We start from the raw sequence: 25,258 nt of genomic DNA on the forward strand, positions 1-25,258 counted from the left end.
TCAAAAGAAAAACAATTGCCTGAAGGTGAAAAATTGATTTTACAATTTTTTCTTTCCAAATTTAGAGATCTCACCACCATTAATGCAAATGAGCCTTCAAAGCAAGATGTTTACAAATGGCTATCCAGCTAAATATATCATTAAGTGGGTCTAATTTCCTAAGCAGGATGAAATTTCAAGCAATGACCTCATTTGAATCAAAATCTCTAAGCCACATTTTGTGTCTGGTATTATATAAAAAATACTGTTAGACAGGCATTCAGCTTTTAGTAATTTTAAGGCATGTTCATGTATGCTACTTTAATTGACTTCTTAGAGCTAACTTATGAAAAAAATGTATTTTATCATTTTGAAGATGAGGAAAACTGAGGTCCAAATGATGTAAGGATCTCCACTAAACTCAGTGAGCTAAGTCACTAGGCCAGGACTTGAACACAGAGCATCTGCCCAGGTCACTGGGTGGTGAAATTTTTATATGTCCCACAAATACATTTGACTACCTCAATTTTAGAAACTCTTGATCTAAAAGTCTCTGAGCCTTTCCATACAGCAAACCAGAGTTGAAACATCTGCACGAACAACCTTTGAAAATCATGATGAGCACATTTAAAAAATATTAATAGTATTTAACTGCATAAAATAAATGCCTCAGAGAGAGAGAGAGAGAGAGAGAGAGAGAGAGAAGCTAGGGTGAAGAAAGCCAAAATACAGAAATACAGAGAATAGTACTTGGAAAGGGTTTAAAGAAAAAGAAGAACCTGCAAACTCCAGGTGCTGAGTTGGGGCATTTTTTTTCAAAGTTCCTTCCCTTCATTGTATGCCATAAACTCTACAAATTGTTAATACGGGTTCCCCATTCCATGTCTCAAGGATGGACTTGAAACATACATTATTTTGTGTGGTAGGAGATTCCCGCCGCCTGCCTGCCTGCCCAGCCTTCTCCTTAAATGCTGCAGTTCCAGTTACACCTCCTCACTCTAGCCTGGCTCTATGGGAAGGGTAAGTCTGGTCCTGATTTCCTCGATCTCCCCAGACATTCCCTACTCTAACTGCTGTAACTGTATTTGGCACAAGGCATCACTGACACACTGGCTGACTCTTATTAGACCACAAGTACACTAAAGAAGGTAAAGTATCCCTTAAAAAAAAATCATGTATTGTTCAACTTTGTTTCTCTGGTGCCTTGCAGTCCAAGCCCTGCAGTAAGTGCTCAGGAAACATTTAACATAAATTCCCAGGTTAATTAACTAGGTGACTAACCCTAGGTTATAGCATCAGAATCCTTTGCAGAGGCAAGTGTGAAATGGAGAACCCCATAGAAGGTGCTCTCCAGGGTCCTAGCAAATTGCAGAAAGGTAGGTCTGCAGTAATACAGTGAAAGTCTCTGCTGTTCCAGTCAACCACGCATTGCCAACCAGCACTACCCAATGTCTTCCTTTAATTCCTGTAGAAGTACTTGACACTGATAACCTGGGCTAGAGTTTTTTCTGTAAACTTTTGAAAGGGATCCCTGCCTTTGGAGCTTAGCTATACAATGATTCCCTTCCTCACCTAAAATTTATATATCATATTAATAAGATGGGGATGTACCTTTGTTCTCCAAAGACACAAAGGACTTCAATAATTACTTTTAAATTATTGATGGCAATAATTGACAATGATTACTAATATTCTTTCTTGGGGGGGGGGGGGTTGAGACAGGGATTTTCTGTAGCTTTGCGTCTTTCCTGTATCTCACTCTGTAGACCAGGCTGGCCTCGAACTCACAGAGATCCGCCTGCCTCTACCTCCCAATTGCTGGGATTAAAGGCGTGCTAATATTCTTTCTTATCAGTGATCACTGGCTATGTACTGAGCCAGAAGTGCTTCATGCATCATTCTCACATTTTTGTAAACCAGCTACCATTTGCCCATGAAGAAAGTGAGGTGTAGAGATTACAGTAACTTGAGTGAGATTATGAAAAGAGAAAAGGCTAAGCCAAGAGTCAGGTCAAAGGCTAGCTATCTATCATCATTGTAATCAGACACAGCTATCATCAAATCTGGGCTCTTCCCCACACAAGGCATGAGACCCTGGACAAATTGCTTCATTTCTTTAAGCTTAGTTGCCTCATCTGGAAAACGGGGATCACAAAAGACTACCTCATAGAGCTGTTAGGAGGAGTAAAGGAGGTAATAATTGAATGCTCATACACAATCAACACATTGAATGAAGAAATGCAGCAACTCTGAATCAAGATCGCCTTGGCGGTGCCTGGGAAGTGAAAACATTACAGAGGAAGTGCAAGATAGACCAGACAGAGTGAGGAGGTAGAGAAGATGAAAAAGTAGAAAGAGCCTTGCATGGAGCACAGCTTAGGAACTGGGGCTCTCCAAAGCCTTATACTCCTCAGTGGCGAAGGCAGACACTGCGGCAATGCCGGTGATTCACTGACACTTCAGTGAAGGTCTGACTGGCATTCGACATACCTGCGCCCATCTTTAACCTGCAGAAGAGCCTCTAGGAAACCCAGAGTTAGCCACTTCACCTGCAGACAGCCCTGCTACAGTGGAGGGGCTTCCAGGATTGTGCCAGAGTGAGCAAAATAGACGTTCAATAAATGGTGACTTTGTAACTGCAACATAGTCCCAATAGAACCCTCAAAAACCCGGAAAGAGGTGTTGGACAAAATGAAGCTTCTCTTTCCCAAAGGAATAAACTAAACTACCGCTCACACACCTCCACTTTAAATGCAAATATAGCCTTCTAAATTCTGAAGGGAAAACTCTTCCCTCAGTTCGGAGCTCAGAATTAAAGATGTGTAACTACAGTTTGGAAACTCCCCAGGGAGTTAATCATGCCAGATGTATAGACTCATGAGAACTGACTTCAAGAATATTACAGAGAGATTCACCCATAAGGAGGTTACCACACCGATGGACAAAGGTGAGTGTGGGTGGTTAGATGCCACTACTGTATGAAATAAATATAATTCCTCATGATGACTGCACTGTTGTATTTATCTAAATTCCCCTTAGAATGGCACACTTGTCCTTGAACAACCGTGCTCAGCAAAGCAGAGGGGTAAAAATCCTTTATTTCTAATTCTGGATCTACCTATTAATATCTAAAAGGTAGCATGTGTTAACAGTCTTCCCCCTTCCACCTCAAAAGAAACATTTTAAACAGAGGGTTCTGCTCACTGCCCGGCAACCTCTAGCTGCCATGAGGGAAGGCCGGCTGCATAGGGAACAACCAGATGAAGTCAGGACAAAGAAACACAATTAGCTAGCATTGTGGGCTGAGTGACTTTAAGAAGAAATTACAGTTTCAGGAGAAACGTTTTACATGTATTCTCTGCACATACCCCAACCAGGGTAACTAATCAAACACACAGACTATTCTGTCAGAAACATGAAGTTCCAGGCCTGAGAGGTGGGAGGAGGGAATCATCAGAGGTAACATAGGCAACCAAGAGTTGAAAGTTAACGGCTCAGGAAAACAAACACCCATACAGAATGCTTTTCTTGTGAAGAAACCAAAAAACATTGTCCAAAACATCACCTAACCTTGGCCGACCCCCAATGCGGCCCACTAATCTAACAAAACTTGGCCCTGGGCCCCATACAAACCTGAGAGCTGATGCTTCAGACCTCATAGCTGCTATGTGACTTCTCTTCACTTGGAGCCCCCTCACTCAGAATGGGAAGTAGCAGCAGTTTATAACTTGGGGTCCCTGTCAAGGTTGTAGGGAGTTCATGGGAACCTTCAAGTTACATGCAATTACTGAGCCTTCTTCTCATTGCACATTTTTAACTAAAGGGACTCATAGTTTTATCATGAATTCAAAGGATCCTTGACATATAAAATGCTTAAATATCAAGGCATTATACAGTCTTCCAACTGAAACCATGGTCAATGAAAACAAAACCTGCTCCTCTCTGAGGATGAGAGCTATATAGACTTCAAACTATAAGAGTTTTGTACCTCAAGGAATGGGAAATATGTGGTTTTTTTAGTACTAGGGGATGGGAGCCACAGAACACTATGGTCAGGAAAACCTGCCTTTGTCCTCCAGATGTGTCAATGGCAAGAGCATCTTTCCCAGCTAACTCCTACTCGGAAGATTCTGGAACTGGAAGGAACACGGAATAGCTCATTGCTGGCTCTCCTGTGACCCAGAGAAACTAAAGATTCCTCCTTCAATGTCACACTCCTAGAAGAACAGACATACTCTCTTGGCCCAACCTCCATTCTTTCCCACTGAGAGAGAAAAGGGCTGAAATGATAACCTCTTAAAGTACTTTTAAAAAGAAGTCAAAATGATTAAATGTAGAAGTAATTCTAGTCATCAAATGGTATGAGGCAACAAAAATCAGCTGTAAGGCTGACAAGTCCACCTAACTCCTAAAGTGTGTGTGAATGGATACTCTAACACCTAAAGATTCGGGTTTAACAAGAACTTGTCAATCAAAGTCTGAGGGGGTGAGGGGTTAGCAGTAGAAACGTGTACTCTCTATTGACTTCCAAATGACTACTATCAATTCTCTGAGAACTCAATACTAACCTCTGCAAAGCGCTAAAGCCAGGTCCTTCCAGGGCTCGGATGTACAAGCGACCATATGGCCCTAGAACAGCACTTCAAACAGGCAGCTGTATGGCTATAATTAAATCTGTAGTAGTCATGCTATTATTTATTCAGCAGGGTTTTTTTTCATGTACTCTTCACCAAGGTCTCCAAGAACATGTACCAAATTAGAACAATAGAGAAGAGTGACAAAGTGAAAAATAGGAACCGAAGGAAGAGTATGTTTCTGACAACCAGGAAGTTTCCCTAAGAGCTTCTTATTCTTCCGCACTTGGGGCTAAAGCCATCAAAGGTGACAGTCTATGAACACTGAGTCTGAGGGTCCCCTCCATTCCTTTGTTACAGGGCATATTCCAACCCCAAATTCTGCCTCTCATTTTGTGTATGTGCATGTGCACGTGCATGAGTGTGTGTATGTGTGTGCGTGCGTGCGCGCATGTGCGTGCGTGTGCGTGCGTGTGCGTGTGTGTGTGTGTGTGTGTGTGTGTGTGTGTTCATGTGTGTGAGAGTTGAGCTCAGAGGTCAATGTCAGGCATTGGTCTTCACCTTCCACTTTGTCTGAGACAGGCTGCTTGTCACTGTATACCCTAGACTAGCTGGCATGCAAGCTTTCAGGCATTCTCCAGTCTCTGCCTCCCATGTCACCACAGGAACATGGGGATTACAGACATCTATCATCAAGCCCATCTTTACATGGGTCCTCATGTTTGCACAGCCAATGCTGGGCCCACTGAGTCATCTCCCAGGGCCCAGTTTCCCATCTATTCATCCATGTGCCCTTCATCAAAACAGAAACTCTTAAAGAGTACAAAGATTGCCTGGTCCAATTTGTGTGTCTTCTCAAACATTTATAGAAAGAAAAAGGCATTCAACTCAGGAATTCGTGCACACGTCCCCTCTGCTCCCACAGTCTCTAACAATTTCAACTCCCTTCTCTGGTTATCCAGAACAACATTATTTACTGATTGGTTTCTAAGTCTATAATGTGAACCCCTAAAAGCAAAAATGTAGTGTTTGTTCCTAATACAGTGAATGTAACTGTTCATCAGGTTAGAGACCTCTGATAGTCACATGCCCTACACTTTACCCCCTCTCCTTTCACTGTCACATGGACACAAAGACATGACCGTTTATTTTTAACTAATGTTTTTGTAAAGCTCAAAGGGATAAGGACTGCACAAAATCACTCATTAACTGGTAAAAACAAGGCTTTGAATCAGTATCCCAGAGGTGATTAGAAACTGGACTCTCTGCCCTATCAAGACAATCTCTGCTGGCACAGCTCTACTAGCAAGGAAAGAAGGGGAGACTCTTGACCATCTCCCCATGAATTGAGTCATTTCCAATCTGTCCACACTGAAGTATCACAAGCTCAGAGCAGAGAGCAGGAAGGAAGAGCTGAAATGAAGCCAGGCTAGCCCACTTCACAGGTTAAAGAGACTATGAGGCGTGCACGTGCGTGTGCACACACACACACACACACACACACACACACACACACACACACACAGGCAGGCAGCATATAGCCCTTGGTACAACTGGAGAGCAGAGAATTTCCTAATAAACCTTTTATTTGATTTGTTCTAGTTTTAAACTTTTATTTTAATAAAACCTGTATGTTGTACTACATTGACACGTGTTTAAAAAATTTTTTAAATACATACTTTTTAAATTTATTCTTTGTGTTTTTCACATCATGCCTCCTAATCCTACCGATCTCCCTCCCCACCCCAAAATAAAACAAAATAAAATTTAAGAAAACAAGAGGAGGGGAGGAAGAAGAAGGGGGAAAATCTCGTCACTGAAGTGGCACTTTGACACAGTTAGTCATGCAGCAAACCCCCTTGTCATATATCATCACATTCGGGCATTTATCAAAAAGAATCATTGGTCTGGTTCGAGGCCCCTGGTCTCTGCTACACCATTGATGACGGGCCCTCACTGGGACTTTTCCTAGATATCCTGTTGCTGCCATGTGTCATGGAAATCCTGCAGCCCTGGGTCCACAGGACCGATACCCCACTCCACCAGGAACCATGTTCCAGATGATCACAGATGGGGTGGATGTCATGGGCCAACGCATAACCCTGTTTCTGGATGTGGGTAGTTAAGGGTTGGTCAACACACTAGTTCTCTCGTCTTTGCCACCAGAGTGGGCTCTCTAGCATGGCCCTGGCCAGCTCATCCCTTGCAGCTATGAGCAAGGGGCGGGGGCCAGTTCTTCTGCTTTCACATCCTCAAGGTTGGTTCTCCCACACCTACACCTTCAGGGTCAGCTCTAATGTGTTGCCCAGGCAGGCAAGGTGTAGGGAACACTTTCCAGCGTGCTGCAGCTGATGGGGAGCAGGGACAGCTCTCCCACTCTTATGACCTCAGGGCCAGCTCTCCTACCTGCCACAGGCACTGATGGGTGGCAAGTGGGGAGGATCACTCCCCCATACATACCACCTCAAAACAGAAGAGTAATGGGGACAGCTCTCCCATACTCACAACTTCGGGGCTGGCTCACCCACACCTCTGCCAACAGGACTTGGCTCTACTGTGCTGCCTAGGTAAGGTGCAGGGCCTGTTCTCCCAAGTTTTGCAGCTGGTAGGAGGCAGGGACAGCACATCCACCTGCCTCAGGCATTGATGAGGGGAGAGCATACATGATTTTCTTGTAAATATTGCTGACATTCAAACTGTGAACATGAATCTGGGTCTTGCACAAGCTCCTACTATTGGATTCTATTAGTGAGCTGTCCTTCAAAGAGTGTCAGATTCACATGGGATAAGAACAGTGCTTCCATCTCTCAATGACAAAGCCTCTCATGCCACATCATTACAGATATTTTCACGGTCTTTGCATGAAAAGGGACAGTCTGCAAGAATTCCTCGCATTGAAAGGGAGCTTTACAACTATTGTAATAGTAACAGCCAGTTATTTTTCTAAACAAGTTCTTTCCTCTAAAAAGCAGTGACTGGGAATGCTTTCTTGGAGCTCATAGTTCAACAGCACAGTAAATTGTCCAAGCACCTGCTCTTTCTTCAAGCAAAGCCTCCACAGAGGCTATGTATTGAAATATTTAGTTTCTCAGATTCACTGATATTGAAAATAACTTTTAAAAAAACACCTCGGCTCTAAGTTTCATTTGAGAAATCAGTCACATGAATAAAAGCAAAATGAAAGTTACCTTTCCTCTGGCTATGAAGTTTTCCTGAAACAAGCCATCCTGATAAGCAGCTGGGTTTGAATTTGACTTGTTCTTGCTTATTTTCAGTTGTATACACTGGCAACTACAGTGATGTTACCCTGGGAATCTAACCATAAGGTACAGAACTGGTGGGTAGAGTAATAAATCCAAGTTGATGGTAAATCTTTTCAAAGCTTAATCTTTCTTCCCCCTAATTTCACACAATTCTATGACATACTCACAAAAGTCCTAGTTTAGATCTAAAAGAAGGATGTTCTGTGGTCCATGATCTAAACGCACTCTACCTGGGCAGCATAGCAATTCCACGTCACCTATAATACAACAACTTTGTGTGCTGACAACTGGCTTTCCAGTATATTCTTGAGACATGCTATCCTTTATTTTAAATGAAAATAAAGATTCTATGATGATTTCTTTATATTACATCAGTCAACTGATTAACTATGTTCTTTTAGTTTTCATAACAAGAAAACCATGTGAACAGATTTTTAAAAATACAGCAACAAACTATTTTTGAAGTGTTAGCAGTTAGATGATAGTCCTGAGTGAGAAAAATATGTAAATATGAGATAGGCAAGAATATATGTTTAGAGCAACTAGTTAACCTATTAAAACATACTGCCAATGAATATAAGAAGAAAATTCACCAGAATGAAACGGTAAGACAATAACCACACTTTTAGCAATCATTTTCTGTGAGAAAATTCTCATGTTCATATTATTAGACTTTCAAAAAAAAATCATGAGATGTCTTTCTCTGCAGTAAATCATTACCATCAGTAATTAACTCACTAGAACCCCCTAACTTTCCCCATAGCACCGAAGGTGTATACACTAAAAACAAGAAGCAACATGCGATAACTTCATAATGCAAGCAGCAGGTCCTAGATAGTGTTAGAAATTCAAATCAGAAGCAATTCCAACAGCTGGAACATTTAATGGTGGGGCTCAAGGTAAATGCTACTGATTCATCTCGAAGTAAATGGGGCCCAGATGAGAAAGATGGCTCAGCAGTTAGAGCACTGTGTGCTCTTCCAGGAGTCCTGTGTTTAATACCCTATACCCACATGGCAGCTTACCACCATCTGTAATTCTGATCCCACAGGACCAGATATACATGCAAGGCAAAACACTCATACACATAAAAATTAAAAAGTTTTTGAAGGAAAATTAGGCCTTAGAAGGGTAAAGAAAAATACACTTTTGAGTCCGGCATATGTAGATGTGATAAAAAAAAAATTCATGGGGGGCAATCAGACACATTTCATTACAGGGAGGGTAAGCCAGTATAGTACAAAAGGTAAGAGCACAAAATATTGAGAGCCAAATTAGCAATGTACAATAAGAAGGATGAGGAACGATCCATAAAGCAAAATAACTTGTATCCTACTCCATCTTACTGCAAAACCAACCAAATCTGGAAGGCAATGGCTCAATTAAATCATCAAAGTGACCATGACAGTGAAGATTTGTATCATACTTTACGATGTATCACGCACTCTCCCTTGCAAACAACTGCCCCATGGAGACTGCAGTGCTAAGTGAATTGCAATCCTGTACTATGAACCAGAAAATTGAAATTCAAAAGATGTAAGACTTAACTGGCTTACTCTCTTTCTTCAGTGCTATTCCTATGATAAGTCTAAAGTCAAAGGTGAACCACAAGTGCTTTCTCCACTATCAAAAATAAATAAGGATGTATACCTATCAGACTTGATGACCTGGACGTGACTCTGTCCATAGTGAGGATGGATCCTGAACAGTCAAAGAACCATAAGGCATGTCAGCAAAGCCAGTGAAGATTAATAAATCAGATGGGTTCTAACTGGATTATCCACTGTGGCCCATGGACAGGCCAACTTGTCAATCTAATCTACTTTTATTAGTTTGACAAGGGACACTAATTACGCAGAAGTAACAACAGAATAATGTATTTTATCAGAACTGGAGAATTTAAGACCACTATTTCAAAGCATAGTAAAGGCTACAGTCTTTTAAATTTGTTGGAGAAGGAAGTCATTCACTTGTATTGTTAAATGACAGACAGTTGCAGCCCCACTATTTTTCCCACTTTGTACCTAAGGACGAATGTCTCATTTGGCTGGCACGTCTGTCTTCTATTATTTCTGTTCTCTAAATGGCCAGGAGCTTCCAAAGTGTTCATTGGATGCTCTGGCCTGCTCAGGTACCTTTCTTTCCCTGAACTCCATGTACTATATTGTTAGGATCACCCTACCTGAGACCACACATCATACCATTTTAAAATCATATATAACTATGGGGTTGGGGAGATTGCTCAGAGAGAAAGGTTTTATTGTATAAGTATGAGGACTGGAGACTGGATCTCCAGCACCCAGGTTAAAGACAAATGTCCAATGTCTTTAACCCCAGTGCTCAAGGGATGGAGGTAAGCTGACACTACAGCCTTGCTTGCCAGCCAATCTAGCCAAAATGGCAAACTCCAAGTTCAGTAAGATACCCTGTCTGAAAACACAAGGTGGGGAGCAATAATGGGAGATACTCACTGTCAACCTTTGACTTTCGCATGTGCACACATGAGTGAGCACATCTGCACACGGGTGTATGCACGCACGCACGCGCACGCACACACACACAACATAGATGCACACACCAAAATAAATATATATGAGCTTTTTATCATGGACTCCATCAATTCAATCTAGGATACAGACACAATATGACATCTTTTAATCACCATGGCAGCAGAATTGTCCAGCTAGTCACCATCAGACCCTTAAGAATTCCTTGGCTTTTTAAAATACAAATTCAGGCAATTAGCTCTTTCAGCATGATGTGTGCCTCAAAGTCCAGAAGTGATCAATTGGACACCTGTCTGTTTCACTATGGTTTTAGACCTAAAAGTAGCCCTAATCCTTACAGGCAGAGTTCATTACAGATTAAAAGCATAGGCGTGCAGACAAGAATGTAGCTCTGTTGCTTAAATGAATTTAACCTTAGGAAAAACAATCTCTTAACTCAAATTTTCCAGAGTATGTAAATTATATTTTATCATTATGATATTAACCATTCTAAAGCATCAAGGTAAGGAGATGTCCTACCTATGTTGACTGTAAATGATTCCACACACAGGAACAAGCTCAATCAGCTATCCTATGAATGGGACACTTTGCTCAGCACCATCCGATTAAACCAGTGAATGACCAACAGGGCAGCCAGCTTTGAAACTCAACGTTTGCGATGGCTACCTATGCAATCACTCAGTAACTTTTCATTCTCTTAATACATATGCACAGAACACCAAGTAGGCAGGGACGTCTACGTGGTGTGCTCCACGGGCTCTCAGATCAGCAGAGAACTGACTGCTGGCCTTTTAATATGGTGGCAGAATAAAAAGAAGCATTGTTTTCATTTCCATTCGGTTTTATCAATAAAACCACAGCACTGATGGTACCACATGGAGAAATCAGTGAGGGATCAAAAGTTCTTGAGGTGTGGCCACTGAATCTTCGGGCAACAGACATGGGAACAGTAAGAAGCTCTCAACTTCTAAAGAGGAACAAACAACTCCCTTGGGTGCCATGACCTCTTCCTACTGCTCTGCAGTGAATCCTGTGAGGGGAGTGGCAGAATCTGCAATGGTGCCACTATGTAAGGGTGTTCTATCATCATCTGTCACATGCTCACGTGCAGCATTCTTTTAAGGCACCTACAAAAGCTGGACGCCAAGCTGAGTCAGGACATCAGTTCATTTAAATTTCTCCCAAGGAATGGGAGGAAAATAAAGGAGAGGCACAGCATAACTGCAAATGTGTTGACTAATGCCTCAGAGAAGAGGCTTGTCCAGCTTAGCATGCAGTTTCTCTTTTGTTCCAGACCACCAAGCAGGACTCCTCAGAAGAAGTCATTCCTAGATTGCCAAGGAAATTCCCAGAGGGCTTCTACAGCTGTCTCGCTGCTAAGAACAGCAGGACCTCCAGCCTTCCGCTGCTTCAGAAAACACTAACAGCCACTGCATTTTTCACCTGTGCCTTGGGATACAGGCAATGAGCCAAAGTGGGCATCCAATCAAACCAGGAACGTGAACTCAGTCTTACTGTCTACATTTTAACTTCTGAGGAAAGCCCCAAGGTGAACTAAGAAGCAAAGTCAAGAGCACTGAGAGTCTCTGTTTCACCTGGTCCTTCAGCTTTTATGTAAAGGACAAACTCTAACTTGCCAACAATGCATTAGCAGTGAAGGAGGCTTATGAATGTGTTTTAAGAATCTAGAATGCAAGTAGTAATCCCTTTGAGAAGTGAATTAGATAGTCAATAAATGGCAACCCAGTAACTGCACTTAGAAGAACATCTTCATAAATACTCATGAAGGGAAACAGGATATTACAATAAGGCTATTTCTTATAGGCACACTTAAAGTTATAAGGGAAAAGCCACTTGGTGTTAATTAATGGACTATTGAATCAATTAGATTCAGGTATGCAATACAACCTTCAAAAGGAATAGAGTAGGTTCCACACAATTCCTATTTGATTTGTATAACTGTAGAAGTATTCATGCATCCAGAAAACCCAAGACTTTAAGTCCAGCACTAACAGGGGTTACTCTGAAAAGCTAGATTGTTCACATTTGCCCTGCTTACAATTTTGCAGCAATTTTGTACACCTTTAATTGAGGAACTCTGAGGCTTTAAAAAATATAATAGACAATGATGTTACTACAATAAGTAAATAATGATTATATATATATATATGGATATATAGATATACATAATAACTATTATAAAGCTTTATAACCATGGCCTTAGATGCATTGTTTAACCATGCCCATAAGATATTGCTGTTGGCTCTGCAACAATTTTCCACTTCCAAGCCTTGCTTATTGAAGTCTTAGTTAGACACAGGTGATTTTTGACATGTGAACATACCTAAAATATTACAGGTAATGAAATCCCACTACTCTTAGCAACATAGTCTAAGCACATACACAGAAGAGCTGGCAGGTAGAATGGTGCAAACTGAAAAGAACAAAAGAAAATAGAAATATCTAGTATACCACTTGCCAGTTTATTATTTAAGATATGTCGTAACTACAAGCCCTTTTGTTAAATGTATAATGCAGGGATGTGGTGCTCCCCACATTCAGAGCTCAAGTTCAGACAAGACTGTGACATGGAGTGCTGAGGATATGGATTACTCAGTCAAGTGCTTATCCACACAACTATGAGGACCTGAATTTAGATCCCCAGCATCTAAGTAAAAACTGTGTGTGGCAATGTGTCAGCAACCCCAGCACCAGGGGAGCAGAGACAGGACCACTACAGCTCAGCAACCACAGAGTCTAGCCAAGTCAGGGAACTCCAGACTCAATGAGAGACCATGCCTCAAAAAGTAAGATGGAAATCAACTATGAAAGACATCCAACATCAACCACTGGCCTCCAGCATGTGCACTTGTGCACTTGTGCGCGCACACACACACACGTACACACAAACACAGAGATAGAGAAAGAGACAGACAGTGACTGAGACAGAGACATGAAAGGCTGCTACCACAGAACCACTCAGAGATGATTTTACTTTCCTGCACACTCCAATGTTCCTTTCCAAGCATAATAACTCTCCTGCTTGTCCACTCCTCAGTGAAGCCTCCAGTGTAGACAGCATTAGTAGCATTAATCATGTGTCATTACTCAGCTGGAATGACTGATTTCAGTCACAGGGACATAGAGAGGACTGCCAGTGTGAATATAATCACTCAAAAGCTCCAATATTATATTCTCCCACAGTATGTCTATTGCCCACTTACAGTGTGTTAGAATATTTAAATGTTTTCATTAGTGTGGAATAATTCTTCAACAGTTCCTAGGAAATACTTTAAACTAGGGAGTCTCTTTATTTCTCACAGTTCTTATGAAGAACTTCCTCTGTTGGTACTAATAAGGCCTTCACGTTTATGGCTAATACATAAGGAACTGGCATTGTTAGGTTATACGTTCTCAATTTAAAACACAGAGGCACTCATACAATGCTTTATATAGTAACACCACCAGGTGATCCGGAACATTGGCAAATTCCTCCATCCTATCACGGTATCCACAGTGATCACTTTAAAATGTAAATCAGAACATGCAACTCTCCAGGTAAAGAGCCAAAAATAGTGCTGTGCTGCACTTATAATAAAATAAAAAGGTCCCCCCAACTGTGTTCCCGGCCTCTTTTACCACTGCACACCTGCTAGCTAGCTTTGCTTCAGCCACTCACTCTGGACTTCTTTTTTCCTGTTTTTAAATAAAACATAGTCATTCCTGCCTTGGGGCCTCTGTACTTGCTTTTCCCTCAGCCTAGGAAAAAAGGCTTCCCCTGATCTCCTCTGCTGACACCCCTACCCACTATGTCTCCCTATCTCCCGACACGCCCTTGTTCCATTATCCAAACAGGTTCTCCTTGTGGTGGGGAATTATCTTATTTGTTTGTTTTCTTAGCACTAGTGCCTGCTCTCCATCTCTAGTCCCAAACTAGGACTCAGAAGATAAATCAGCCTCACTCACCACCCCTGGGATCTACTATCAAGAGCATGGGTAATAATTTCTAGTGAAGACACTCAGATCACAAGAGTACACGTGCGGCCTGACATTCAAACACATTCCCCCTTCACGGTCACTTCCACGTTTTCTGAGTGAATACATGAAACTAGTATTAACGTCAGTACTCAACCTCTAACAGCCACCAGTGGTTAAAGCTTTCGAAACATGGAAGAGAACAGAGAGCAGGGAGAGGGGGGCTACACTAAGTCTGATGACATGTCAGCATTGTTAACTGTCTCGGTGCAAGCTGATGCTATTCGAAAGGAGCTAAAGGATAAGCGTTACATGACCATCCACAGTCCTTTCGGAGCTATCACCAGGTATGATTTCATTCGTCTTTCAGAACTGATTAGACATACAACTGATTAGACAACCAACACCACCAACATGTAAGTGTCAAGCATTGGCCGTGTGTGGCTAACTTGCCATGCTGGAGACTCTGTAGCTGGTTACGAGTATTGATTCCCTCACTGGCATTAGCGCCTACTTCTTCAAGCTTACAACTCAGGCTGAAGACCTGCTGACCGACTCAACAGCTACTGGATTCTTGGCTTTCCATTGGGAGACAGCCATGGTTGAACTAGCTGGGCCACAGCCTGTAAACCACTCTAACAAAGTCTACCTACATGCATACATACACACATTCATTCTATGAGTTCTGTTCCTCTAGACAACCCTGACTAATACAAGGAACTTACCTTCCACCTCTGAGAATCAACCGAGCGCTATATCAATAGACTATATTATTTTGGGAGTCACTTGGACTCCCCTGACCAATCATTCAAATGGAGGTTTCTGGTGTCTCGTACTGGGGATTTTGTTAGTCTATGGTTCTTGTGGAAGCACTGTCAGCCCAAGTGGCATAACTTCTTTTAAGACACACGTATGCACACACATGCATGCATGCACAGAGACACATACATGCATGAGTATTGTGCATCATTTTTGGGAAATATAAAATAATATCATTCCTTGAGACATTATCAAACAACCTTAGTATATCGTCCCTCCTTCTTCTGTACTGACCTCTCTCCCTCCTCCCCAGTTGGTGCCCCTCCCCATTTTTCCATTTCTTATGTTGTATCACCTGTATTAAACTCTCAACACCCTCAAAGACGAGGGCAATCATACCTGGTAATAGAAACCTAGCCAATGTCTAGGGCTAGTGAGGTCAGGTACCTTAGAAAAGAATCTCCTATTGCCACTTTTCCAGACCAGGAAAGTTCCTTCCTGCATTCTAAATTGTAACCTTATACTCAGAGGTAAGTATAGCTACCATCCTGCTTCAAAGAAACCTCTCTTTAGAGCAAACAGAGACCATCCCAAGAAAACATAACTGGAAACAATACAGAGTTCATAAAACCTTGGAGGGCCCAGCCGCAGTGGAAACATCTATATCACAGCTCCTGCATCTATGGCTAAGGAAATAATGCAGAAGAGTGGGTGGGAAGCTTCTAAGAGTCAGAATACCAGGATGTCTGCTGTGAAACAGTCTCAGAAAGCGCTGCTTAAACAAGACCAGAACTGTGAGAATGGCAGTATCAATAGACATGTCAATGCAGAAGGCAGGAATCTCACAGGGTCCTACCCCTGGATAAAGAACAACAGGTATTTAATGAAGCCTGAGAGAGGCAGAATTAGCCTCTCCCAGAGATGAACCCCTTATTGGTTATGCAACAGAAAGTGGTCAGCCCTGAAACCATATACAAACAAACAATAAAAATGGACTCAATAGATTGTATTTTGATAACTTGGAGGGGGTGCACATATGCATGAGTACATGCGTGCATGCAACAATAATAGTCAAAGAAAAAGAGGCTATCAATTTGAGAGTTGGGAGGGTGCTGTGGGATGATGTTCTGTATGCTGTGAATATGTGTTGCTCTGATTGGTTGATAAATAAAATGCTGATTGGCCAGTAGCCAGGCAGGAAGTATAGATGGGATAAGCAGATGAGGAGAATTCTGGGAAGAGGAAAGGGAGTCAGGAGTCACCAGACAGACACAGAGGAAGCAAGATGACAAGACAGAACTGAGAAAAGGTACTAAGCCATGAGGCTAAACATAAATAAGAATTATGGACTAAAGTAAGTGTAAGAGCTAGTCAGTAATAAGCCTGAGCTAATGGCCAAGCAGTTATAATTAATATAAGCCTCTGTGTTTTTACTTGGGAGAAATTTGTCCAGACCACCAGCTGGCTGGGACACAGGAAACCTTCCAACTACAGGAGTGGGTCCTGGCAGGGGCTGGATGGAGGAAAGAGAAGGGAGAACGTGGTACAATCCTATTTTAACCAAAATGCATTGAAAAATTGAAAAAAAAATAACAAAACACACAGCTGAGGGAAAGCTGGGGCCATGGGGCCATGGGGTAACTGTGGCTACTACCAAACTTGCTGTGACTGTGGCCATCTAAGGACTGACAACATGTCGTTGTTCTCCAGTTTTCACAGATGTGATTCTGTCTGGAGCTCTCCTGACATAGCAATGTCCCAAAGGCCCCTGAGAACATTTGAAAGACAAGATTATAACCTCAGAAAGACTTCACTGCGACTTCCTCCACAGAGGGAAGATGGACCGTGCGTGTTCAGCAGCCCCACAGAGGAGAAAAGGCACTGCCTTCGTGCATGTCTACATCGGTGGATATGAAAGAGCCTGTGTGAAGGCCCTACAATGGAAATTCTCTTTTGAAGCCATGAAAGCATCACCCCAACCAAGCTCGGTTGAGTCAATCCTGCATTGTGTGTGTGAGAAGAATGAGAAGAGCAGTAAGTCACACACTGTGTCCTTCTAGACTCCATCTTCTAGTTGTCAAGACAGCAAATTCAGACATGACTTAATGGTTTATCCTCTTACTCTCCGACAAACTAGTTAAATTTACATCTACTTCCATAAATGACCAAGACTTCAAAAATAAAAATCAAGGCTTCCAAGTATACTTAAAGATGATGAACAGCAGATGATGCTTAAAATAACCATGAGACACGTTAAAAATTAATCCTAGATCCAATTCCTCCAGGAGACCTATGTGATCCCTTGCCTGAGAATTCTGTTAAACAGTGAGGTAGCCAGATTAAGAGGTTACAAGGTCACATGACCTTTACCTGTATTCTTGAGACTCTGCAACATGCTTCTATACCTACAACATGCACTGTGGATCGACGAGCTGCAGTTTGCCCTAACATTTAATCTGCAAATGTGAGATAACCCTGCACCATTGATAGCCTCTAAGAGTCAAGCCCTCTAAAGTTATAAGCACAGTACCTCTCTAAGAGTGAAAGCTAACAAGCTAATGCTGAGGACAGCCATCTTAGGGCTGGAGAGATGGATCAGTGGTTGCAGACTTGTATCTTATGGGAAACCCCAGGTGTGATCCCTGGTGCTAGGAAAGCAAAAAGCCACCATCCCCTGTCATGTGCTTTCACCTCACTCCTGAACCCTAATGTTCAAGCCTTACATCTGCATTACCTCTATTGTACAGCTCCATTTTTCAAAGAACAGAGAAGCTACGAAGGAAGATAGGAAGACAAAGCAAAGACAATTGGGAAAAACAACTGGCTAATGCAAAAGAACACTCCAGAGCAGCAGCAGCAACAACATCAACAACAACAACAACAACAACAACAACAAAATGGATTTATGTAGATACACAAGTCGATGAGCTCCAGATGTACTGTTACTGTATGCCTCACAGGTGTTTTTTTCTGCTTAATAAACATAACATCCGAGCGGGGAGGCTGCTAAAGCACTGAATCGCCCCATTTGGAGTATGCTTTTCTGCTGCTCTTAACTGTTTTGAGCTATTTTTCAATCGGGCAGCCACTACTGAAATCCTGGGCGCATAGGCTTGGAGAGCAAGGAAGAAAAAGTGCAGTCCACAGATTTCTGTCTTCTGCTTCCTCAAGACAGAATCCCATTAAAATGTGCCCTCAAATTATGTCACCCTGGATCTGTTGGAAAGAGCCATTCTGTTCCTCTTCAGAACTCCAAACATAAAGCCTATCTCTTGTGTAGCAGGAAGTCATGAGGCCCAGATACAACTGTTCAGATTGTATCCAGGCAGAACCATCTGTCAATCAGAAACTTCAGCTGCCATTAGACGGAAGTTTGGGAGAACAGGTTGGAAAAGCACACAGGACAAGTTTGACTTCACTGTCAAACTCATTTCCAGGACACAGGCTAATTAATTATAAGTGCTTTTTCAAAACAAATTTGAGTATGGCAACCTGTTTTCCACACCCAGACAGAGGAAAAGAAAGGAGGAAGGAAGAGAGGGAGGGAGGGAGGGAGGGAGGGAGGGAGGGTGGGTTTAAAAAGAAAGAGAACAAAAAAGAAAAACCCAGGTTTATGGTATTAAAACAGGTTACAAAAATAAAACCTGGGGTTAATAGAGCTTCATCTGCAAGTCCAGTTTGTTTGTCTGTCTGCCTTAAAAGTCTCCACATGCTTTTGTGTGGAAAGCATTAGCACACTTTTACTCCATTGCCCCTCCTCCAGGACTAACGGGAACAAGACTGGACAGTTTAAACTCCTCTCCAGCCTTTGGAAGGAAGCAAAGAACAGAGATCCTTTTGGAGAAAGACCTCCCTGGACTAACTGGCTACAGTGACAGCTATATTTGGATGGATAAAATCTCTTAAGCTACACCCATTCACTTTCATTTGCTAGCTTTAAAAACAGAGCCAGTAAAATCCCTGAGCTGAGCTGAGTTTTTTCTCTTGGTCTTTGACATCAACCTGAGCAACTATGGTATACTGATAGGAGGCAAAAAAAAAAAAAAAAAGGTTGATTTCAAGAACATAAGCCACACACATCTTAGAGCAAAATCAACAACCAAGGCCCATGATGCTCAAATGTATTCTGATACTTGAAGATAAATTTGATGTAATTCAAATTGTAAGCCATGAAACTTCTCTACCTACGCCCACATTTAAAGAGACCCAACAAAATAAGAAAGTTCTCTCAGACAGCATTTATCATCTGCCTATTCACAAATTTCTAGCTAAAGATGATTGTCCCTAATAAAAGAAGACTTATTCAAAACTGTATCAGCCAGATATGCCAACCCTAGTTGGTGTTTCCTTATCTAAGTTCAAATCCCCTATCAAAGGGTGTGAATAATTAGCACTGTTTGATAAAAGCTGGATGGAGCCACAGTGAGCAGGGCAGCTTGAAGGAAATTCTAAGGGTTCACATTCGCCTTCTGCCACAGGTGTGTACTTACCAACACATTCAAGAGCCAACATCCTGGACCTTGACTATGTCCAGAAGCATCCGAAGAAGGCAATAGAATTAACCATGTCAATGTTTGTACAGGAGCAGCCCAAGGAGTCAAGAGAAAATATCAAGGTCATGCTGAGGACAGTCATCTGTCCTGATGCAAGGCATCTTCCACGAACACCAGCAGATAAAGGTAAGAAGGAAGACAGATCTCAGGGAAATGTCAAACTCAACCTGCTAGAAACCTATTGTGCTTCTAATCTCCAGGGGGAAGGGGAGCAAGAACACAAAAAGCATATTGAACTGAGAGAAGATGAGAACAGGAGTGTAGCTCCCAAGGTTTGCCTAGTGATCTGATCTGGGCAACTGAAGGCCTTTTCAGGAAGCTCCCAAGGTTGAAAGCTAGAATCCAAGAGCCACTTCATAAGTAAGAGAGTAATTTCACCTTTCCTGTACTTTTTAGAATTCACCATGGCCTATAAATCTCTTGTCATTACTATAGGGGCTGCCACTTAAAGAATTAAGACTATCATAAATTTGTTTTTATGGAAAAAAATAGTAAAGTTTGGAAAAAAAAAAAAAGTCAAAGCTACCCCACTTAAAGAGACAGATAAAGAAGAAGGCCTTGGGACTGCTACCTAGTTAGTGCACTAAGCATGAAGCCAACTAGAATTGTGTTCTAGTGTTATATCAAAGGACACAAAAGAAAGTGATAAGAGAAAGAATCAGATGCACGGTTTTCTGAATTATACATGAAGTACTGTTCCCATTTAACAGGGGAAGCTGGGACCATCTCACACCTAGCCAATTTTGAAACAAGTACCAAAAAACCATATTTACTCAATTAACATCCCTTATTACTTACCTGTCTGTCCTTCATTACAAACAGACATTTAATGATATACGATTGCTAGCACCTCTTATAGTACACCAAAATACTTTTTCATAAAATAACCCACTTAAACCCAGGCTCAGCCAACTGTAGTTTCAAAGCTAAAAAAGCCCAGGTGAATGCACCACAAAAGTCAAAGCCAAGACTTGCTGGCTTCTCCTCTGGTCCCACACATTTGCTTTCTTTCTTAGAAAAAGAGCCAACTCCTATTTGCACATAATGTCTATTTGAGTGGTGACAACCACTATCTCTTATCAACACAGCATCTGTTAGATAAATGGTCAGTCTTCAATTTCTAAGAGGAAAAGTCTTTGCTTACCTGGTCCTTCTCTGGTTTATCAGAAATGTCATTTAGACTGGAGGATGTCAGGTTCCTATGGGTCATGGCTGGGCTACCTGAAAAAACACAAGTGAACTCTGATTAGAAACTTCTTTCCCAGGGCACAGACTTTGGTTGAGCATTTTGTAAACACTGGGAGATGGTGATGAGAACAGTGACCAGGCTTTTTAACCACATTAGATCCTGTAGAGTTTTCCTGAGTTCAAGCTGGAATATAAATATAGCTAAGTGGAAAGTATGTACAATCCCAAATACTTGCTCTAATTTCCTGGATAGAGTTCAAGTTAAGTTAAACCATACATATATCTAAACCAGTCAGTGTAAAAACCTGTTTCCCCAGCTGTGATCCTGTCTCTCACTGCCTTTTACACAGGTCTAGTCTACTGCTCCCTTTGCCTTTGCTTCACGCCCAGACACAGCTCCTACCTATCAGCATCAGAACTGCTCCAGAGCATATGCCTGGATACCCTCTACCCTTGGCGTGGGCTATCCTTCCAAGCCCATGAGTCTCTCTGGTCACCCAGAAAAGCTACCCACCCTCCTTTGCCCAGCAGACATTTTGGTCACAAATCATTACCCTTGTGGGTATCTGGCCCAGAATCCCCAGTCTGCCTCAAAACAGTATTGTCACAGGCTCCCTTGACCACTCAGTATTCCTACTGCCAGGGTAAACACTTTCCTTTTTTCTCTATAACATGCCAAACCTCTTCAAGGAGAAGGATGAATTGTACAGGGCATGGGACACTGCATGTACCAATCTTCCTGTAACAGCCAGAGGTCAAACTCACTAGTAACCTCCCCAGTTATTCCCAACACTGTTACACACAACAGACGGGATATCCAGAAGACTCACAGGCTGGCAGACTGCAGAGAGACCATGTTAATCAACAGAATCCTGGGTTTTCATTTTGCATTGGGACCTGAAATTCCTAGGCTTATTAAGCAAAACAGTAACTCTTCAAAGCCAAGGCTTTTGACCCAAGCCCTGCAGGGTGCTGAGCAATGCACTCCCTATTAATCCTCAATGATCTGACTCAGGCAAGTCTTCCCAGCAAGAGGGCAAAGGTTGAAAGCCAGCACCATGTTCAAGCACAGCTTCTCCTTGACTTGAAACCATTGTTCATAGACTCAAATTCCCTCCAATGGAAACTCCAACACACAATCTTACAAAAGACGAAAATCTGCTCAGAGTAAGTTAATGTAGGAGTAACAGCAGCTCTTTAAATAATATAATCCCCTTGAAGCACTATATCAGAAAAGACCCAGTGTTCTGAGCCAGGAAGACAGGGTATTTTCCACTCCACTGCATTTCATTGAGTAAGCATGGCCTAGATCTCTTAAATCCTGTACCTGGCAGGGTGTTTTATTCTAGGAAAATTTGAGCACAGGGCATTATTTAAAAGAAAGTAACATCTGACAAAGTGTTTCATAAGCAAAATTAAAGGAGTCCTGTTGAAGGCAGCATTTTATGTTTTGAACTGCATTCTAAAGTTCTGGTGTCCACTTGATTCAAAAGGTGTCAGGCACAAACCTGACCACCCCCAGATAATGTAGAGACTGAAACTAATGGGAAATGATAAGTAGGTTTAACTTTGTCCTTTCATTTAAAACACAAAACCGGTCACTGACACTACCTGGATGAAAGTTCTTCCTGAATGAGAATTATGAAGTATTAATCAAAGAAGGCTGAGCAGTCCTGATCACACACACAAGTTAAACACTGCCTTTGGTGAGAAACAGAGCAGGCAGACTTCTAATTATTATATTCATTTTATTTAAGTGGCAGTAATGATATAATCTAAAAGTTAAATAAATTAAAGTTTTGGCCTAACAGATTAAATATATGGATTTGCTTTGGAAATCTATGATAAACACTGTAAGGCATATTTGAACCAACCATTGTCCTTGCCACAAAGCCTGAACAGCTAAGAGCCAAAACAATGAGGGTTTTGTTATAATGATAAACTTGATTGTCGTTTCAGTCTTGCCAAAGAAACAAATCCTGTCTCATTTCTCTCCTTCCGAATCTTGTGGCTAATCTCTAGTTACTCTGTGCAGAGAAAGATGCAAGCTGAAGAAGGATGCAGGAACCAGATGAGAAGAAGAAGTCTGTGTTAACAAACAATCAAATCCACTGACCCTCCTAAATTTGATCTGATTTCCTGTAATAAAAATAATTAATATGAATGTTCAATTTTGTAGCATATATTGTAACAGCTCCGAGGCAGACAAATCCAGGACAATGGGTAAGATGATTGGAATTGGTTAGTCTTTTCCTATCTCTTTCCCTATCAGATGCAGCACCTTCATGCCCAACACCTGGAGCCCACAACAATCAAATGCTTCCCAGTGCTCTGACTCCACGCTAACCAAAGTGAGGACCCAAGGCCAGCAGCATCACATCCACACCACAGGGGCACTGCTCACTAGAAGCCAAGTTTGAGGCTCACCCCATACTGGCTCCAACAAAACTCTGGGCACGAAACATAGAAAAGGAGTTTTATCCAACCTTCCAAGTAGCACTGCAGTATGGTAAATACAGAGAACCACTACTCAAAATGAAAAATCATCTTGGCAGGCGATGCGCGGCTGGGACTCTGCGTTGACAACGCCACACTGAGCCGGGAAGTCCAAGGCATCATTCTGGCCACTTGCCCTGTTGCAAAGCCACTACTGTCACCTGCCCGACCTGCAGCAAATCATTAAATTTGCAACTTCACTGCATAAACACGCACCAAAGAATGTTTGGTTTTTCCCTTGATTCCTCACCTATACAACCAAATCGATAAATAACTTTGTTTTGGAAACTCACTTTGACCACAGAAACATATCACCAAAACCAAAGAAGACAGGACAAGAGCCAAAAGAGATTACACACTAGGCTGTATCTGGGAATCAGAAATCTGTGTGTGGATTTTAACAAACACGGGAAGCTGTTACACAACAGGCCCCTAACAACGAGGTATTGTCTACATCTTGCAACAGGTACGTAACAGGACATGTTGTCAGAATAAATCAGTGCTCTGTATTTAGAGTCAGGGCATGCAATACCAACTCATCACGCCGCAGCACTGCCTGAGAGGTCGAGAGAAGACTGTCACCTGGCACCAGTGGGTGAAACATCAGTGTCGTAGAGGATGTTACCTTTGGGGACAGGTGGTAACTTACTCAAGGCTGCATTCAAGTCCTCTTTCCAACTAAAATGCAGGACATTCAAATATCTTGGGACTGTTCTTGGCGCAAAGGAACTTTGCTTCTAAAGTGTGATTTTTTTTTAAAAAAAAAAAAAGGGAAGAACCAGTCTTGTGTGCACAGTCATAATTAATATCCGTATCACTGTTTTCAGGCTATAGGAAAAGAAAGCATTGGAGAATCATATTTCCAAGCAGCTTCACACAATCGAGAGCTGTTTCATTTTTAAAGTACCCATTTGGCAGGTACATACTGTTTCTATAAAAATTAATTATACTCTGTACTGCTTGAAAATCATTGTTATTCTTTACTATATGTTTAGCAATTTAAAAAGTCCTTTGCAATTGTATCTATTAGGTACTTGAAAAAGAGGTGAAGAAATGTACAGCATAGGAAAATAATACTTAAATGTGTGCATAAAATGCACATATTTATATGATACAATGAAAGTTTAACCCCCACCTTACCTCATACCTCCATAAGAAGCTAATAAAATCCAGAGAGGCAAGCTAAAACAAGGATTTCATGACTTCTGAACCACACTGGAATTCTTTATTCTCATGAGTAACTAAATAACAATTTTCAGCTGCTGAATAAAAGGAATATAATGGCACACTTATAATGAGGTTGACTGAGAAAGTCTAAAAAGAATGGTCTTGTTTTCTATGACAACAGATTATCCAGAGATATCCTCAAGTACAACAAAAAGAATCAAATAAACAACAACAACAAAAAACTGAACAATATCTCTAAGCCCTCCATTCCTAGTTACCACCCTTGACATAAAATGCAAAAATCAGCAGAGTGTAAACAGTAGGCTAAAGAAACTGAGAAAACATTACCAGTCATTTGGAGCCCTTTGAAGGAATTTCATAACTAAGGAACATCCATTTGGGTATCTTGGATCATTTCACTTTTTATTTCTTTTTTTTCTAGGTGGTTTTGTTGTTTGTTTCCGATGTAATATAAATTTTAAGCCCCATGTCAAGGCCCTCATTCTGTCTTGTTCACAGCCTCAGAGAATTAGTAGCCCTTCCTGAATATTTTTAATAAATGAGTAGGTTGTTTGACCTCCATTTGGAAACTGCTATAAATGCAACTGTGCTAACCCCGTTTCTTATGGAGGGAGGTGCTCGCTGGACTCGCTCGCAGAAAGGACCCTTTAGTCTTGGAAAGCCTGAGTTGGTAAATAATGAAACAGTGTGTAACCGACCTAGAAGTCGAGGGCAGAAAGACACGGCCAAGCTGGCGAGTATCTGTGCGCTACCAGTACAACAGAAGCCAGAAGCAG

The 25,258-nt window shown here is 41.7% G+C and overlaps 1 protein-coding gene across 2 annotated transcripts in view; it reads right to left on the reverse strand.

The window, feature by feature from the left end:
• The window catches only part of Slc4a4 (solute carrier family 4 member 4), a 319,163-nt gene that overhangs the window by 119,367 nt on the left and 174,538 nt on the right, over window positions 1–25,258 (reverse strand). For both annotated transcript variants that reach the window (XM_036200218.1, XM_036200219.1), the window contains exon 7: window positions 20,755–20,831. In XM_036200218.1, coding sequence (XP_036056111.1) covers window positions 20,755–20,831 — 77 coding nt within the window. The remainder of the gene's footprint in view (window positions 1–20,754; window positions 20,832–25,258) is intronic.

This window comes from Onychomys torridus, chromosome 10 (assembly GCF_903995425.1).
Source record: "Onychomys torridus chromosome 10, mOncTor1.1, whole genome shotgun sequence".
In the NCBI taxonomy this organism is placed as follows: Eukaryota; Metazoa; Chordata; class Mammalia; order Rodentia; family Cricetidae; genus Onychomys; species Onychomys torridus.